We start from the raw sequence: 15,076 nt of genomic DNA, 5'->3' as shown, positions 1-15,076 counted from the left end.
AATAATAGTGGCAATATTTTCAAAAACTGAATTGTTTTTCCAGTTATGTTTTGGTCCCTTGCTCAGTATAGTTGTTTCTTTTTCATTGAATATTGTGTTAGTTAGGTTTTGGAGTGGGGGATGGAAAATATGTTGGTTGTTGTCGGTAGAAACAGTAGTACGTTGTCTATACTGTGTATGATTGGTTTGGATGGAAAAACATGCTCCATTAATATATTCAAGATTTCTAATAACTCCAACATTAGTAGCTGCCTAAAATATCTCCAGATATATAACTAAGTATTACCTGATCTGCAAGCGGATTATTCAAATACTTACCTAACCGTTTTTTACATATAAATATTTTTACGGACCCATTTTATCGGAACACTATATCTAAGACTGTTGTGAAAAATTCGTCAACCCCATTTATTCCAAAACAATGTACATGTAGCACCACATATCAATAACATTAATGTAATGTGTTTTTAACCAGGCATATATGGCATACATATACCACTGTTTTAGCTATATGTCCATTTTAACAGCATTATTCAATGCCTATACTAAGCAAATAGTTTTTATTTAAAAAAATTTTAACCCTATTCCAAGACTCAATCAAGAGTAACAGGCTTTATAAACTGATTTTAGCATCTAAGATATATGCCAGTAAGGTGTTACATTGATATTTCAGTCAAAAGTGTTCAAACCAATGTCCTACATTTTCATATGACTAATCAATAGCCAATTTGTGTAATTTATGAACCAACTTTAAATGTATATTGTTAAACTTGCCACTGTTGATTTGCACAAATGTATGTATATTCCACATTGTATAACCCAAAAAATTGGATGGTAGTAGCATAAAAAATAATATGTGTCTTCATGGATGATGCACACTAGTTAATCAACTACCTTCACACTGTGTGCTAAAAACTCAAAATTGACACATACAATAGCCCAAATGTACTAGACATACCAACATTAATGATCGGCTCAAATTAATTTAAGCTTTTACCACTACATGTGATGTTTTTGTAAATAATACATTTTTAATGCATGTCAACTGAAGATGACCCCCTAGGGGTCGAAACTAGTCTTGACTATATTTACCAGCTTAATGTAAAATAAATTTGTATTGATAAGGTGGAGACTCATATATATATTGTTTTTTGTAAAGTAATATCTATCAATACGGAAATGAAACTTATAAACAACAGTAGAAAAGCCAACCAGGCAAGAAAAATGGCACACAGATACCAAAATCTGAAAATTAAGATCACAAATATTGTCAAAAACATCACTTTCTTAAAACAATGTCTACAAAATAATCTAACTCCTAAATTTCTTAGGAAATATAATAATAAACATAGAAGCACCTATCAAACCCAAAATACACAAAACAAAACAAACCGAATATGGCTTAAGGAAGAAATTAAATTCATGTATAGAAAGAAACAACACCTCAACATACAAATGTATGAAGCACACCTCAAAGCCTCACATGAACTACCACACACATACTGGAACAACTTCCAACAAATAACCAACGAAATGATAGAAAATATAGCCATACAGAAGCAGAATACCCTGAACAAGAAACTCAACGCACTTAAGGCATCACTAAACCAAACCAATCATACACAGTATAGACAACGTACTACTGTTTTTACTGACAACAACCAACATATTTTCCATCCCCCACTCCAAAACCTAACTAACACAATATTCAATGAAAAAGAAACAACTATACTGAGCAAGGGACCAAAACATAACTGGAAAAACAATTCAGTTTTTGAAAATATTGCCACTATTATTACTGAAACAGAAGATGCTCTAAACAAAATACCCCAAGAAAAACAAAATGAAATTAGATATGAAATTAAAAAAACACTACCACAATATATTGATAAGATCACTCAAAAACCTCAGAATCAAGATATCACAAACCAAACACAAATTAAGGTACTCAAAAATAAAATCCAGCAAAATAACCTAATAGTAACAAAGGCAGATAAAGGAAACACTACAGTCATTATGGATAAAGAGGAATATATAACAAAAACAAAAACCTGCTTTCAAGATGAAACTTTTCAAATTAAGACTAAAGATCCTACTAACAGTATCCAAAAAAACTTAAAAACTCTCCTAAAAAACATCAATTTTCTCTTGAACGAACAGGAAACTACAAAATTAATCACCATGAATCCAGGGATACCTACAGCTAAAGCTTACCCTAAAATCCATAAAGACAACATTCCTATGAGACCCATAATAAACTACAGGCCAAGCCCTATTTATAAATTATCCAAATACATACAAAAATTCCTCAAAAAACATTATGTCTTTCAAGCAAATAAAACCATAAAAAACTCAATAGATTTTTGCAATATTACTAAGAATATAAGAATAGAACACTTCTACAAGCTAGCAACATATGATATAACAAACGTGTATCCTAATATACCCACACAAAAAACTATCACTATCATAGAATCCAATCTTTATAACCACAGTAAGCTAAGCAAATTGGAAATAGATGAATTTATAAAACTTTTACAATTCGCTATCAATAACAATTATTTCAAGTTCCATGACACTATCTATCAACAGAAAGGATTACCCATGGGATCACCAATATCAGGCATAATAGCTGATATATATATATATATATATATATATATATGGATTACTTAGAACACCAAGAAATTAAAAAAATAGAAAATATCATCTATTGGTGCAGGTTTGTCGATGATGCATTTATAATCATGGACAATAGACATACTAATGAAAACATAATCTTAGAACAACTAAATAGAATAGATCCCCATATTAAATTTACCATGGACACTGAATACAACAACACCATAAACTATTTAGATATATCCATAACTAGACATAACAACCACCTAACATACAACATATATAGAAAACCTACCCACACATCAAATACAATAAAGATAGACTCCACCCACCCACATGCTCATAAGAGAGCTGCATACTATAGTATGATTCACAGAGCATACAACATTCCACTTTCAAAGGAAAATTTAAATAAAGAACTAAACACTATCCACGAAATAGCAAAACAAAACGGATATAAAAGAGAAATGATAAACCGGATCATCAACAAAGTCAAAAACCAACCTAAAACCAAGCTAACCAGAATCACATCCCATAACAAATATCTTCAAAAAACAAGGCCTAAAAATAGCATACAAAACTGCACGCAATAACACCAACATACTATACAATTCCAAATCAGTTAATAACATAAATAAATACAATCACTCAGGAGTCTATCGCCTCAAATGCAACGACTGCCGAGCCAGCTATGTAGGGCTCACTGGTAGAAGTTTTTTAATACGATATAATGAACATGTCAACGCCGTCAAACACAGACATTTCTCAGCTATGGGTCAGCACATTGACGATCAAAAACATAATTTCACGGACATTAAGAACGACATGCAAATCCTCAATATGAATCCAAAAAGTCCCTTGCTCAGCATAATAGAAGAATTTTACATAAATTTAGACAAATACGTCAATCCGAACTCCAACTTAAATGAAAGTATAGACAGAAACAATATTCTTTTTCATGCAGTAATTCCCTTATTAAAAGATTTCTACATCAAAAGAATAAGTAAACAAAAATCTATACGTTCAAATCAACCGCCCCAAGACTTCCTCCCCTCCAACCCCACTCCCATTACTAACACTCCACCCATCCCCCCAAACCTCCCCTCTACCGCCGCTAACTACAATCTCAGAGCAACACGTATCAGATCTCAACAGGCAGCTACAAAGAATGCACGATTCCAACACCTTACGTAAGTAAAACGACATTACATAAAATCAGCTTCATGGTCCGTATCGCACTTCAATAGATTCACAATTAAGTATTTATTTTCCACCTAGTCGATACAATGATTGCTTAAGGCAATTTTTAATGGTCAAAAGTGGTACATGTTTCGTATATTATCAACATCTTCAGCCACATAACACTGTTTAGATGAAAAATGTATAAAATTGACAAAGTAATGCTTTAGAGGAAATGTCCTTAAAATTAACATAAGATTGACAAGATTAAAACATTTGTCAATCTTATGTTAATTTTAAGGACACTTCCTCTAAAGCATTACTTTGTCAATTTTATACATTTTTCATCTAAACAGTGTTATGTGGCTGAAGATGTTGATAATATACGAAACATGTACCACTTTTGACCATTAAAAATTGCCTTAAGCAATCATTGTATCGACTAGGTGGAAAATAAATACTTAATTGTGAGTAAAACGACATACGATTTACTATTACACTTTCATACCACACCATTATCATACTTATTATTTCTATTTCCAGATACTGTACCTTGTTTTTACAACATATACGCTTTCATGATAAAATCAACGTGCATCAAGACGCATAATTTCAACACGTTCTGACAAATGTCACCAACTTAAAACATCACGACATACGGATGGAAAAACATGCTCCATTAATATATTCAAGATTTCTAATAACTCCAACATTAGTAGCTGCCTAAAATATCTCCAGATATATAACTAAGTATTACCTGATCTGCAAGCGGATTATTCAAATACTTACCTAACCGTTTTTTACATATAAATATTTTTACGGACCCATTTTATCGGAACACTATATCTAAGACTGTTGTGAAAAATTCGTCAACCCCATTTATTCCAAAACAATGTACATGTAGCACCACATATCAATAACATTAATGTAATGTGTTTTTAACCAGGCATATATGGCATACATATACCACTGTTTTAGCTATATGTCCATTTTAACAGCATTATTCAATGCCTATACTAAGCAAATAGTATTTATTTAAAAAAATTTTAACCCTATTCCAAGACTCAATCAAGAGTAACAGGCTTTATAAACTGATTTTAGCATCTAAGATATATGCCAGTAAGGTGTTACATTGATATTTCAGTCAAAAGTGTTCAAACCAATGTCCTACATTTTCATATGACTAATCAATAGCCAATTTGTGTAATTTATGAACCAACTTTAAATGTATATTGTTAAACTTGCCACTGTTGATTTGCACAAATGTATGTATATTCCACATTGTATAACCCAAAAAATTGGATGGTAGTAGCATAAAAAATAATATGTGTCTTCATGGATGATGCACACTAGTTAATCAACTACCTTCACACTGTGTGCTAAAAACTCAAAATTGACACATACAATAGCCCAAATGTACTAGACATACCAACATTAATGATCGGTTCAAATTAATTTAAGCTTTTACCACTACATGTGATGTTTTTGTAAATAATACATTTTTAATGCATGTCAACTGAAGATGACCCCCTAGGGGTCGAAACTAGTCTTGACTATATTTACCAGCTTAATGTAAAATAAATTTGTATTGATAAGGTGGAGACTCATCTATATATTGTTTTTTGTAAAGTAAAACGCTACTCTTTTGTCGGAAATCACCCAGAACAAATCGAGCTGCTTTTCTTTGGATTTTTTCCAGTTCTTGAATCAGGTAATCCTGGTGAGGGTCCCATACACTGGAACCATACTCTAGTTGGGGTCTTACCAGAGACTTATATGCACTCTCCTTTACATCCTTACTACAACCCCTAAACACCCTCATAACCATGTGCAGAGTTCGGTACCCTTTATTTACAATCCCATTTATGTGATTACCCCAGTGAAGATCTTTCCTTATATTAACACCTAGATACTTACAATGATCCCCAAAAGGAACATTCACCCCATCAACGCAGTAATTAAAACTGAGAGGACTTTTCCTATTTGTGAAACTCGAATATTGCAACATCCATTAGATAAAATAATATTTTGTTATATTCCTTAGCATACCTATGCATTATACGGAAAGATGACAGCTGCTGATCGTGTTTATCTATACCATTCACACTGTTATTGTGATCTATTATTACATTTGGTTTTCATATTGCAGTATTGGATTTTCTATCTTGTTTGCCTGTCCCTATCATTTCCTCTTCAGCGGGAGTTGCCGTGCGGTTGGGGGAGCACAGCTGTGAGCTTGCATCCGGGAGAAAGTGGGTTTGAATCTCACTGTCGGCAGCCCTGAAGATGGTCTTCCGTGGTTTCCCATTTTCACACCAGGCAATTGCTGGGGCTGTACTTTAGTTAAGGCCACGGCCACTTCCTTCCCACTCCTAGGCCTTTCCTATCCCATCGTCAGTGTGACGTATAACATATTGTTAAAAAAAAATCCTCTTTAACATGAAAAGTGAATAGAACAGTGACAGCTTTTATATTGATCCATTTTAGTGCCATCATCTTGTGTAAATATATCGACCTGAACTCTTGTGCCATATTGTTTCTACTGACATGGACTGTTCCTGCTGCATTTTCTTGGAAGACAAATTTAGGAACAGGGAGGGTGAAGTATACCTGTTATCAACATAAACTGTGTGCTCCTTTTCAAAATATGATTCCATAATTTGCACAAATATAGCCTCACTTAACAACATTCCAGTCGCTTCTGCTTAGGCTGTTTTTTTTTTTAATTTTCTTTATATATATATATATATAAAGGAAACCCTCTGACTTTGTCAGACTCATGAATTTTATAGATTTTTATGACAAATATAGCCCTGTGGACTGAATTGGATTTAACACAGTCTTCCCCTAAATTTTACTAAGACTTACATCTGCTGCTGTATCCTGCTCTGGATAGTAAACTTCTCTAAAATTTTGTTGCAAATGGTTTACAATCAGTGCAGTTTTTCTTTGTCTCTCATTTTCTATGAGGGTTTCATTATTTATGAAATGTAGAAATTTAGAAAGGATTTAAAAATCACAGGAATAGAAACAGCTTTTGGGTGGTTAGGCCGTGTGCATTTGCAGAGTTTCACCCAGATATGGCATTTGGGCTAATCAGTTGGATTGGTACGCCCCTCCAAGACTCTGCTTAGCAGTGGCAGACCAACTTTGTGGTCCCGCTGTGTTAGCAAATAAGAATTGCTAACCTGGTAAAGGAGAAGTGAATTCTCTGTTCCCAAAAATATGTTCTCCCCATGGAGATATATTTATAAAAAATGTTTTCACGGCCACAAACCAAAAAATCACAGGAATAGAACCAGCTTTTGCGTGGTTGGGTTGTGTGCTTTTGCAGTGTTTTGACCAGATTTGCTATTTGGGCTCTTCAGTTGGATTGGCACGCTCCTCCAAGACTGCTTAGCAGTGGCAGACCAAATGCGTGGTCCTGCCATGTTAGCAAATAGGGTTTGCTAACCTGCTAAAGGAGAAATGAATTCTTCATTTCCAAAAATATGTACTCACCCTGGAGATACAATTCCACAAAAAAGTGTTTCAGGGTTGCAGATCTTAAATTCAGAGGAATAGAATGAGCTTTTGGGTTGTTAGCCTGTGTGTGTGTTTGCAGAGTTTCACCCAGATATGCCATTTGGTCTGCCACTGCTAAGCAGAGTCTTGGAGGGGCGTGTCGATCCAACTGATGAGCTCAAATTGCACGTCTGGGTGAAACTTTGCAAACGCATATGGCCTAACTACCCAAAAGCTGGTTCTATTCCTGTGACTTTTAGATCTGCGGCCATGAACACTTTTTTTTGGAATTTAGAAAGGATTACGTATCTTTGGAGAGGCATTACTTCGAAGGAAAAGGGAGTGAGCATAGACTTTTGCATAAACCAGTATGACTGACTGTAAGGTGGGTTTTCTTACTTGAGCCATGAGAATGCATAAAGCAAAACAACCCTTGATCTCATCTGGTGTTGTAGGAAACCATTGGCTCATACTGGGTGAGTTGGTTTTTTTTTGTTGTTGTTGCAAAAACTGATAAGCAAAACAGTTTGTTCGGCAGTAGCTATTTTGTTCCATAAATAGTCGTGAACTGTGTGTTGAAAAATGTCTAGTGGGGAGAGATTGGGATGGAGGTTCCTGTTTACAATGGAATTTATTCCAGAATTTCCTGTAAAATTGTATTTATATGTTTTATCATCTGTTTTACTCCATTTGCAACTGTCTTCCTTCACCTTCTTTGTCTTCTTTCCTAGAAGCAGGCTGGGCTTCATCATCACTGTCACATTCAAACTCGTCCTCAATTTTGGTCAAACTTCTTGTTACATTGCTATCACTTTCACTGCTAGTAAATAAAAATGTTTCATTTTCCGAACCTATAACACTGCCACATTTACTCCTACTATCCTGCAATATATGCTCAGTTTCATTCCTCGTAGAGCCGACCACTTCTGCTGACTACCAAGCGGGGAATGACCCTACTCTGAGAGCGATTGTCTGGTGCGTGATGCAATCCATGATGTTCATTCCAACGTCAAGAGAGAGATCAAATTCTCATTTTTCGAATGGTATATGGCATGTCATGCCATCTGTGAACAGAGGGCTTGAACTAATTTCAGGAGCTACCTCTCCGTAGACCGCCTGCCAGGTGTCTGGGTATGAATAGTCACAGCGTGCGCCACTGCCTGTCAGGCAGCTAGGTATATTATGGTGTAATATGTAGGGTCTGCAAAGACAACTGATACCCTGCAAGATGGCTTGCGGATATTGCAGTGTTATATGGTCAGTGGGAAGACTTCCTTTATAAGCACTTTTAAGGTAATATTTATATATCTTAACTCCCAAAGCTGTGTGTTATATGCTGGGGTGCCCCTCCTAGGATTCTACTAAGAAATTGGTGGATTTTTGTGTGAGAAATAGATTAATTGTGGGCAGTATGTCGAAGAAACCCCATTTAGTCTCCATAGTCCCTCAATGCAGAGAAGTATTGGATGTGGAAGATCTGAATTGATGAGGAGTGAGTTTATCTGTTTCAAGATGGCAGTGTATGAAGTTGTATAGATTGTCATTGTCTTTTTGCATTTTCATGTTTATCCTTTTATCCTTTTCTACTACTCCCTCTTCTGATGCTGACCTGCCATTGTGTACATTATATTTTCCTATTCATGTTCGTGTCTTTTATATATAACGTGATTTCTCACTTGTTGGTTTCTTTTATTACTTATTTTAAAAACTACTGTATGTCATGCTAGTAGTGAGTTGTGAGATTGATGGCTTCATATCACTTAGAAAAATATATTCTGTTTGTTTTGGTTGCCTGCACAGAAATCCAAATATCATGGTTGAGTGCTTGGTACCTGATTTCCGAGGGGATTTTGAAGCTGTAAAGACCATTGTAGATTCCAATTTGGATGTCTTTGCTCACAACATAGAGACGGTTGAGCTTCTTACTCCTTATGTTCGTGATAGAAGAGCTAGATATCGGTAAGTACTTCAGGGTATGATCTGATTGCTAATAACTCTAATTGTTATGGTGTAATACTGTGGCAGTTTCTTTGAAAATAGTTACCTTATTTTTGTGTACAAACTTAACTGTCTGTATTGAATGATTTTTCATTTGTTTTAAAACTGTTATGCTGTGAATCATACATAACAAACTAGTGTAAAGGGTAGCAAATTAATAAGGTTTAGTTTTTGGATGATTCCTGTTCTGAGTTGTAATAACACAATTCCTTGGGATCCACAGTTCTGTCCTTGTACAGGCCATGGAGGATCATGGAAGAATAGGAGGTGGAAACGTCCATTTTTTGTAACTTCAGTACTGTTTGTTATTTAAAGGTAAATTTCTTTAATTTCCAATAATTTTTCTTCATGAAGTTTTCAGTATGTATTAAGGAATTAATATTGTAAAAATGGCCACTAGTAAACAACATTCATGTTCATTTTGGTCCTCTGGCTCTGGATGGGATTTGCAGTAACTCCAAGAACCAGGCATTATCCACCAACTCGAGGTACTGAAGAATAACTAAACTAATTTTGTGACACATTATTCACAATTGCATCTTCACATAGAACTGCTATTTCAATTCAAACATAATAGATGTAGTCAGTGCCAGAATTCACAGCCTTCTAAATACAAATGCAACGTCCTCTTAAATGGCATGCCAATTTGTCATTCTTCAGTTAGTTCCAGACATGTCCAACAGGTGGCACTGTGTGCACCTTTCACAGTCCTACCACGACGAATAAAATACCTAGTGGTATCGTTCACAGAGTTCAAGCGTGTTCCCGTAGAGTGGCACTAATGGAGCCAAACACCAATGCTACCAAGGTCAACTTCGTTAATGGAGGTTACACTGATACGCAAATACCCAAATTCAGCACCCTATTGTTTAAGCTTAGGAATAATACTGTCAGAGTTGTAATTAATATTCTCAGTTCGCATATAGAAATACCTTTGAACCTTAATAAGATTTTATTTATTTATTTATGTAGCGTATGCCTAGAGATACAGCATCTATTGTTGTAAGATCTACACTATATACGTATGTCCAAATTGTTTATATAGTCTAGAGCTTCTGGAGTCGCAAAAGCAAAGTCACTAGCACTGCCATTTTATTTTCTAGTCCTGTATTCTTTGATGATGTGCTTTACTGTCTGTTGTGTAGCGCCACAGTCATACTCAGGATTCTGTTCCACTTGTAGTGGGAGGCTGCACAATTCCCGTAGTTTGTTCGGATCCTGTTCAGTGCGGACCATAGTCTACGAGGGAGGTTGAAACCAGGTGGCGGCGTCTTCTTCACAGAAGGCACTGTCGGGCAGTATTTGTCATTGAGTCTCTTCTGCCATTCAGCGGAAGTTTGGTAGTTGCTGTTCCATAAGTTCATGGCATCTCTAGTTGGTGGTTTTCTCGAATGCAGATGATTAATATTTGCATCGCCGATGTCATTATATATTGGGAGTTCTGGGTTATTCACTATTTTACTGAATTCTCTTAGGAGAGCATCTTTACATCTGAGATCTGGAGGAGGGATACAACTTAACACTGGTAGCCACTGCGTGGGAGTAGATTTGATTGTGCCAGTGATGAGATGCATTGTAGTGTTCAGCTGGGTATCTATGATGTTTGTGTGGGCACTATTCAGTCAAACAGCAGCGCAGTATTCGGCATTCGAGTACACCAACACCACACAGCTTATGAATTATTTTGTTGCGAGTTCTTACTTTGGCAGAGACGTTCAGGAGATGTTGTTTATAAGACAATGTTCTATCCAGTGTGACTCCTAGATATTTAGGAACCGGGCGAGTTGGCCGTGCGGTCAGGGGCACACGGCTGTGACCTTGCATTCAGGAGAGAGTGAGTTTGAATCCCACTATCGGCATCCCTGAAGATGGTTTTCCGTGGTTTCCCATTTTCACACCAGGCAAATGCTGGAGCTGTACCTTAATTAAGGCCATGGCCGCTTCCTTCCAACTCCTAGGCCTTTCCTATCCCATCGTCGCCATAAGACCTATCTGTGTCAGTGCAATGTAAAGCAAAAAAAAAAAAAAAGAAGAAGATATTTAGGGTACCTATTATATCTCAATTTCTGGTTGTCCACTTACACATTTAACTCCCTGTTAATCATGTTATTGTTTAAGTGGAAGCAACAAACTTCAGTTTTGTTGATGTCTGGTTGGAGTCCCCATATTTTAAAGTACCTGTGCCAGTGTCTTGAGGTCTTCAGTCAGGATCTCTTCTGTTTTCTCAACTGTTTTTCCCTGATAGCAAGTGCCCAGTCATCTGCGTATCCGAATTTCCTTGAAAGTGTCTTCGGTATGTCTGCAATATATAAACTAAACAGCAAAGGAGCGAGAACTGACCCCTGTGGCAGACCGTTATTCAGCAATCTTTGGCTGCTTACAGCTGTCCCATTGTACGCACAAAATTGTCTTTGACTCAACACGTTGTTCAGGAGTCGTGTAGTTATCCTACATGGGACCACTTTTAGGAACTTACGGAGTAATCCATCTTTCCAGGCAACCAGGCGTAAAGATTTACCTCCTGGTATAAATACAGCACAGATTTACCTTAATAAGAGAGTATATGAGATCAAACGGAACATTACAAAAAGCAATAGCAATATTGTGCTTTACATAATTTTAAGAATCATTTTAAACAGAGTGCATAAAACATTAAATATACACCAGATTGCAAATAACACTGACACTTTTCTCAAAAAAAGTCAATTACAGAACTCACCAACACTAGTTTAAGGCCACTTTTGATAGTTTACGAGTAGACTTAGCAGGTTGTCACGCTTGAAGATTTCTGTGGATTTCTCTCTCTCTCTCTCTCTCTCTCTGAAGAAGAATCGGCCCTTTAAATAGTGGTAGATGAGTTTAGGAATAATGTCCAAAGTGTGCTCAATACAACACCCAGCTCCTGATGGTACAACTGAAATCGCCTCAATCGAGTCAAGACATTTGTAAAAATTATCGCTCCATATCGACCTAGAGTAGCTCAGTTTTTCATGAATTTTCCTTTCAGTCTGGTAAAGAATGTCACACTCACATTTTTAGAGGGACATGGTAAAAACGTCACGCTACTGCTGGATCCATAATCTTACATTTCCAGAAGAACTGAAAAATGACTTTCACTTTCATGACTGAGAGACACAGTAACTTGATAAATTTTGAGGATTGCCTGACAGCATACCCGACCACATGATAAACTAAACACTTTTCTATTGTAAGATCAGGGACGGGGCTCAGTTCCAGCAGAGCACTTTTCCAATCTTCAATACTTAAACAGGAGTGAATAACAATTGTTTTCTTTTGTGGAAGTTTCCACTGACTTTTTTATGGTCTCGTTCCGGACTTTCACATTTTGGGCCAACATTTGCATCTGGTTTATGAAGGACGTCAGCACTAATTCCCTTTTCGGCTCACAGTTTCCTCCAGGTGATAGTGCCTACTTGGGCAGGAACGTAGATACATTTTAGTATATGCAAATTAAGAGAATCTATCATGGCTGGATGGTCATCCAAAGTGAGTGAACACATGATTCCAAAGTGTTGCTCCAAGGGATCCTGAGTGTGTTCTCCCATCAATACATACGCATAACGTCTTTCCCAGAGCCACTCACTCACCTCTGATATACTTTGAAGTGTTACCATTAAGGATTCCATGGTCCTGGATGAGGCAAATGTGATATCTGTAGATTTTAGAGCTTGAAGAAAAGTGAGGTCAGTTCTGTGGGATAATGAGTTTTTATAGAGAGCCTTTCATGCATTGAGTGCATCAGAAACAAGTTCAAGTCACCTGTAAATGCCTTAGTGTCCTCACTGCCCACAAATCCTGTCAGTCCCATTTCACGATAAAACTTTAGTCCTTTGGTGACACTATTGCTGAATAGGTGGAATGCTAGACTGGCATTCGTTCTTTGAAAAGAGGAAAGGTCTAAATGAGCTCTTTTCATCTTGGGGCAAGCGCTAAGTCCTACATACCCAGAGATATCTTCCTTAAACAGTTCCCTATAAAAGTCAGAACTGATATTTTTGCTATTGTAAAATAGTCCTACTTTATCATGGAAAAAGTTTCTTATACCTTTCAATATATGCACAAAATCTGAAAAAGCCAAGATCTTCCATTTTACATCTGCTGATTCAGAATATAACTTTGTGCTCGATTTTTCTTCCCACTAATTCCTAAAGATTTCCAAGCTTTATTATTTGACTGACTACCATTGTACGTGAAACCGTCCACTCTCGCCCCAGCCTTCTCTAGCTGCAATATAACCTGAATTCAAATTTTAGTAAGGATATCTCCTCTAGTAGCATTTCTGCTCATGCAAATTGCCATAGATGCACCCAGTTCTGCAAAAGAAGTACAAACATAAAAACTAATACATGATTTGTCGTCTGATTTCTTAGACAATCCGGCGTTAGTTCACCTTAATCAACAAAGCCATCCTACTTTCAGTGAAGTACCATTAAACTGAATCCCTTCTCTATGTTAGTTTAATCTCATCAAATATAATTACCCCGTACCATGTATTTTCTTTCTTTCTTTCTTTCTTTCTTTCTTTCTTTCTTTCTTTCTTTCTTTCTTTCTTTCTTAATCTGTTTACCCGCCAGAGTTGGTTTTTCCCTTGGACTCAGCGAGGGATCCCACCTCTACCACCTCAAGGGCAGCATCCTGGAACATGAGATTTTGGGTTGAGGGGATACAGCTGGGAAGGAGGACCAATACCTTGCCCAGGCGACCTCGCCTGCTTTGCTGAACTGGGGCCTTGTCATCCATGTCATACTCAAAATAATCTGAAATAGCACTTACACAATGGGAATTTACACCATAGGGACATTGAGGTCCTTTGCAGAGTTTCCTCAAATGGCTCTGTGAGTGAAGAGGTAACAGATTATCCTTTAGGTGATTTTATTCTAAGTAATAAACTTTATAAAAGAAAGTCACTGCTGTACCTCAGACCACGGGAGATTTTAATTGTCATTTCTTTAATATAGTGTTTGATAATTTTCTGCTTCTTACTAGAAATGTACAATCTTTAAATTTAAATTCTGTGTTCTTAGTCTGCCCTTGTAGGAAGTAAATCCTAGCTTTGGCAGAGGAAAGACTGCATTTATCTCGCATTAAATTACAAGTTGCGTCCTTTAGTCACGTTTTGAGAGACAATATTGTCTTTTCGGCATCGGTAATTTGACTACAACTGGGCTGACCTTGAACTTCACCGCTTACTGTTGCTGTCACTGCTTCTCTCACATCGTGATTTTTGTTTCTTGTCCTCTTGATACTGTCTTCGTTCCTTTTCCTATTGGATGCCGTTCATGATTTTACTTCCGTGGATAGGTATTTCGGTAAATTTGGGAAAATATGAGGTAGTGTTCCTGGTTTTAATTTCCACCTCACACGAGGAAGCTTCACGTTTTCATAATTCACAAAGAAGCAGTCCGCCTTTATAATTAAATCAGCCAAAAAATGCAGGTCACATATTCTGCTTTTGGTGGACAATTGCTTATCTTTCCGCCGAATAACTCTTGCCCACTTTGCAAATAGATTATTTTCTTTTGGTTGTGTAAAAATTCGTCTAGCATCACCCTTCCTTCTATAACCCTGTTTACAACGAGGATCAAAACAGTACGACATTTTCTTGAAATAATAGAAAACTAATTGATTGCATACACAAAGTACTGCGCCGATACTAACACAGGCCTTCAGAAAATATGAAAACAAATTCGCTCAATAGGCATTAAAATTATCACCATGACTTCATGCACGCACACTATTACCTTCTTTTCAA

General features: G+C 36.6%; 1 protein-coding gene across 1 annotated transcript in view; it reads left to right on the top strand.

The window, feature by feature from the left end:
- Window positions 1–15,076, top strand: part of Las (lipoyl synthase, mitochondrial) — a 111,267-nt gene that overhangs the window by 68,110 nt on the left and 28,081 nt on the right. The window contains exon 5 of the mRNA XM_067142668.2: window positions 9,106–9,264. Coding sequence (XP_066998769.1) covers window positions 9,106–9,264 — 159 coding nt within the window. The remainder of the gene's footprint in view (window positions 1–9,105; window positions 9,265–15,076) is intronic.

The sequence above is a fragment of the Anabrus simplex genome, chromosome 3 (assembly GCF_040414725.1).
Source record: "Anabrus simplex isolate iqAnaSimp1 chromosome 3, ASM4041472v1, whole genome shotgun sequence".
Taxonomy (NCBI): Eukaryota; Metazoa; Arthropoda; class Insecta; order Orthoptera; family Tettigoniidae; genus Anabrus; species Anabrus simplex.
Note: the sequence above shows the minus strand (reverse complement) of the source record. Positions and strands in the feature narration are given on the sequence as shown.